The following is a 5,502-nucleotide window of genomic DNA, read 5'->3' as shown; positions in this document are numbered from 1 at the left end:
AATTCTGTTTATATTTTTTTAGTTGTAAAGAGATTAAATAAATGTATTTTTATTTAAATATTTATTAATCCATACAAAAGGAATAATAAAAAGAATTAAAATTTTAAGCTGCCTAGTGGGAATTTAGTTAAAAGAAATGCGTGGAAGTTAGCATTAGAGTTGATTTAGGAAACACATGAACTTAAACCAGATCATTTTCCATGGGTGAGATCCAGATGTTTAGGCATTTTTTTTTCCTTTATCGTGTTGAAGATAAATATATATTTTTAGGTTGACTCATGAACACACATGGCAAGCACTTTGCAATCTATGTTAACATATAACAAAATACATTTAATTCATAAGAAATAGATTAATTGGAAGTAGCAACCATACATAAAAATGAAGCAATTGAAATAGAAAAATATATAATCCATAAAATAAAGAAAGTAATGTTAAATTTGAAACAAAATGAGGGAAATCCAGTCAAAAGGGAGGACCAAAACTAGCTTGATCACAAATTGTGATTACTATAAAAATGAAAAATGGTACATACTTGGGTGGGAAGGGAAGAAAAAGCAACCGACAAGGAAGGAGAAACATAGGTTAGTTTCCTAGGTTAGGAAATAAAAGTAAAAGAATAGGTATGGTAGTTTAAACCACTCTCTTTCTTCCACTCACTTATTTACATTGACATAATAACAAAACAAAAAATGAGAGACAAGCACACACTGTTTTTCTCTCTCTATCTCTCACACTACACGGACCTCCCTTGGTACCTTTGGCAGGCGGCGCCACTACCACAAAGTCGTAGAAAAAGTCTCACCCTCTCACCTTCTTCCACTTGTCACCACACTCTCTTGCTGTAAAAGAACTCATGCATTTCTCTCTCTCATCCACAAATACTCTAACTAAAAACTAGGGCTACTAGCCCTTAATTTTCACCGTACAACCCCTTAACAACTATCACTACAACAACAAACTCCACCCATGTTTAAATATTAACTCACTTCCTCTTCTCATCTATCTGTCTCTTTCTCTCCTCTCCCTCCCCTTTCTTCTTTTTTTTTTTTTTTTTTTTTACATTTCAAGTTTCAACCCAACCACTCTTGGAATTTTATGGCTTTGATATTGGATCAACAATCAAACTTCAAGCACTTTTGTAAAATTTGCAAGAAAGGTTTTGGTTGTGGAAGAGCTTTGGGAGGACACATGAGGGCTCATGGCATAGGAGATGAAGGTGGTCACATGGATGATGATGATCAAGCAAGTGATTGGGAAGATAGGTTGGGTGGCAATGTTCCACCAAGCAACAAACGCATGTATGCTTTAAGGACAAATCCTAATAGACTAAAGAGTTGTAGGGTATGTGAGAATTGTGGCAAGGAGTTTTTGTCTTGGAAATCTTTCCTTGAACATGGAAAATGCACCTCCGAGGATGCTGACTCCTTTGTCTCCTCTCCGGGCTCTGATGCGGATGACGGTGGCATCGGCAGCGACCGGAGAGGATGTGGGTGGTCTAAAAGGAAAAGGTCTCTGAGAACTAAGGTTGGTAGCTTCAATTACAATTGCCCATCAAGCGAGGAAGAAGACCTAGCAAATTGTTTAATGATGTTGTCCAATGCCATTGTAGATCCTCTTGCTGCTGAGCCTGAAGAATCATGTGCATCCGCTAGCAAGGAGGAAGAACAACGAAGAAATCCCATGAATTTCATTGCTCCATTGTCGTACAAAGTTAATAACAACAACAATATTCACACCATGAACAACCTTGTTGATAACAAGGCCAAAGGGATTTCCAAGGGTTTGTTTGAATGCAAAGCATGCAAGAAGGTTTTCAATTCCCACCAAGCATTGGGTGGCCATAGAGCAAGCCACAAAAAGGTTAAGGGTTGTTTTGCTGCAAGACTAGACAACCTTGATGACAATCTCATCACCGATGATGATGTAATCACACATGAAGAACTCTTTGCTACAAAATCAAACTCCACCCTCCAATTCGACCATGGCTCCAACCCCACATTGGCCTCTTCCTCCAAAAGGAAATCCAAAGTGCATGAATGTTCCATTTGCCACAGAAGTTTCTCTTCAGGACAAGCCCTTGGGGGACACAAAAGGTGTCATTGGATCACATCAAATGCACCTGACACCTCCACATTAACAAGATTTCAACAATTTCACGACCATTTGGATCAAATACCCAAGTTTGACACCTCTTCTGAGCCTCTTGATCTCAAGTTAGACCTTAACCTTCCTGCACCTTCCAATGACCTTGCAAGAAGGAATGTTTCCACAGAAATTTACTTGCAGCCTTGGGTTACATCAAAGGATGTTAAAGATGATAACAATAGCCAGTGTCAAAGTCTCCATCACAATAACAACAATGTTGATATTGACAACAACGATGAGGACAAAAACACTAACAACTCAATGCAAAATTTGGATAACGAAGCTGATCATAAGATCAAGTTGGCCAAACTAAGTGAGCTAAAGGACATGAACATTGGAGGCAGTTCTTCGCCATGGTTGCAGGTGGGAATCGGTTCAGCTGTTACTGACGTAACAACTGATAACTCCTGATAATACTTATGACAAAGCTTTTTGATAATATAACTAAAGTGTGTTTGGATTTCAGTTGAAACTTTTAAATTGATTTTCAATTTTTATTAAACATTGTCATAACATGTTTGATACTTATATTTTTAATCTCAGTTTTTTAACTACAATTCAAACACACTTTAAAGTTATCTTTTCTTCCTTATTTCATAAACACACAGAAACAAAATGTAAGTACTTATCTCACTTAAAATTGTTAGTTTATCATATATAATTTTCCACTTTTTATATCTTTTGTAAAGTTATTTTTTCATATCAATTAATTATTCTGAATAAAGTAAATTAAAAGATTCATATTTACAAAGCATCTTGTTCTTTTTATGTTTGATTTGTTTCTCAAAAGATTTTTTTTTTTTGTTATTAGTTTACTCTTGGCTCTAATTACTAGATTCATGAGAAAATACTAAGTCTTGTACATATTAAAATATTTGTTCAATAGAAATTATTTTATGGTATAGAAATTTATTCTTGTGGTTTTAACTATTTTATCATATAGAAATTTATGCAGTTATACATAATCTGCATGACTTTGATTTTTACGTGTTCCCGTGATTTTGTTTTTCCTCTTACAAACTTGTCTCATCCTCGAGTTAACCTATATATATGGTTTATTTGGCCCAAGCGTTTTCTGTGATACAAATTTTTTAAAGATTTATATAACCATTATACAAATATTTTATATTATTATTTTATTTTGAAATTTTATTTATATTTATGGTTGTTAAAGTATCGTTTTCATTTTTATAATTTTCAAGTTTTATTACTGCATTACCTTTTTAAGAATATTTTTTCTTATAAAAACAATTACCTGTGTACGAACCTGTAAAAATACAAATAATCATAGTTTCATTCAATAAAACATATAAAAAACTAAACGAAGATAATCTATAGAATTGAAGAATATGTATGAAAAACTTAATAATTGTAAAAAAAACTCTAATTAAATTTGATCTCTGTAGTGACAGTTCCGCAGGTTCCTTTTGGTTAGCGGTGCCTAAGGTTTCGTGGTTTGGAAGTTGTGTGCGTATGCAGTTAGTTTTTTCTGCTTGAGGGGTTTCTTGTTTGCTTTCTGAGTTTTTGCATTACCCTGTTGCTGTTGCTGCTGGTTTGGGTCTTGCCTTCTTTTGTTTTCTTTTGTTCCCAAAAGTTCTTGCTGGTCTCTCTCAGTGCCAGAGACTTAACGGTTCCTGCTCCGTTTAGCCAGCAGGTGTGCACGCCACCTGTTTGTTCTTTTGTTTCTTTGGCTTCTTGCAGGTTTTTTCTCAGGGGTCCAACCTCTCTTGGTTTTGAGATTCCTTGCAGTTGTCTTCAACAACATGTTGTTCCCTATTAAACCTCCTCATTCTTTGTTTTTGCATTAGAACAATATCATAAATTGGTGGGATGATAATATTTTTCTTTGAAAACAGGTTTATTTCATAAAAGCTAGTATTTTTTCAGAATGAGAAAATCATCATAAAGATTTCAATTTTTCTTCAAAAATTGAGCATGTTGGGAAGTGACAGAACAATGAACATTCTCTACAGCTCACACATTACTCCTTAAATAATTTCTTTTAAGATTTAATAGGTAGGCTTTGATAGTTGGAAAATGATACTTTAAAGGAAAAATATTATTTGACACTCACTGTATTGCTCTAAATTACATCTTCCACATTATAAAGGTTATGAAGTGTGAAATGGTATTTTTGTCAATTAAAAAAAGTGTAATTTAGAGCAAGAGGTGTCAAAGTATATTGCTCTACTTTAAAACCCTTACACTTCCAATTTTATACAACTTTTTCATGTGATGAATTTAAATATATATATATAATAAAGAATAAGTTTGAAATTAAATAATATAAAAAGTATTTAAATATAATATTAAAAGTTGTAATATGGTGGTATAAAAATTGTTAGTTGTCAATATATTATTATTCTTGATAGTTTTTTTTTTGGGTTGATATCTTGAGAGTATCTCTACACCAACAAACACACATGTAAGAAACCAATAAATTTATATTTAATTTATTTTTAATTTTAAATATTATTATATTATTATAATGAGTTGTCAAAATGTATTTTATTTTTGGGTGTAAGAATTTTTTTTCCTTTTTTTTTCACTTTCATTACCACTGTCACACCTCAATAAAATCTATTACCTATTATTTAGTAAGTTCACCATAATAACATTCAACATCAATTTCACAACAAAAATAAACAAAGGACAGTTCAAAATTGAAAATTCTAATGAAAACTGAAAATTGAATTTAAATTTAAACCAAATTTATCTTTCAAAGCTTATAGTGTGAGAAAAAATGAACTCAGACCACCACACCACAATCCCTTCAATCCAACTTCAATTTCACAATATACATCAACTAAAAATCGAATTCCAAAAACTTAAATAAAACAACCACATATTTGACAAAATATCAAAATGGAGCATTGTTTAAGACTATGCGTCTGTGAAGACGGAGTTGTGGACAAACTTATAAATATAAAGATGGATATGCCTGTGGAACACTTAAGAAATGAAGAAATAAAAAAAATGTAAGGAAGGAACGAAGAAGATGGAAACTCACAACAAAAGAAAGATGTCACCCAGTAGAGAGAAACACCAACAAATCGCCACATAGAGGAGAGAAAATTGGAAACAAGCACCACATAGAGAGGGGAGAAAACTTAGGTTTTCTGATTTGAGAGAAATTGAGCGCGGGAAGAGAAGACTGAAGTGGAGAGTTTATAAATAAGTTTGTGTCGATCAAGTCGATGTAAGACCTGACACAATTCTCGTCGACTAGGTCGACGCATCCCCAACAACGAGTTAGATATCGACTAAGTCGATGCATATCTTGACTTTTATTTGATTTATATGATAAACAATTTAAGTCAATTTTTTTTACAATTATTACTAATTTATTGTATT

The 5,502-nt window shown here is 32.9% G+C and overlaps 1 protein-coding gene across 1 annotated transcript; it reads left to right on the top strand.

The window, feature by feature from the left end:
* The first annotated feature begins 1,064 nt into the window (after window positions 1-1,064).
* Window positions 1,065-2,596, top strand: LOC137818928 (zinc finger protein ZAT1-like). The gene has a single exon (XM_068622591.1). The coding sequence runs from the start codon at window positions 1,099-1,101 to the stop codon at window positions 2,557-2,559; it is 1,461 nt and encodes a 486-aa protein (XP_068478692.1). The 5' UTR covers window positions 1,065-1,098; the 3' UTR covers window positions 2,560-2,596.
* The last annotated feature ends 2,906 nt before the right edge of the window (window positions 2,597-5,502 follow it).

This window comes from Phaseolus vulgaris, chromosome 10 (assembly GCF_000499845.2).
Source record: "Phaseolus vulgaris cultivar G19833 chromosome 10, P. vulgaris v2.0, whole genome shotgun sequence".
NCBI lineage: Eukaryota > Viridiplantae > Streptophyta > Magnoliopsida > Fabales > Fabaceae > Phaseolus > Phaseolus vulgaris.
The sequence above is the reverse complement of the archived record's forward strand: the minus strand, read 5'-3'. Positions and strand labels throughout refer to the sequence as shown.

Excerpts from the sequence above, each read along its gene's own strand:
- LOC137818928 (XM_068622591.1), top strand. The coding sequence starts at position 1,099 with ATGGCTTTGATATTGGATCAACAATCAAACTTCAAGCACTTTTGTAAA.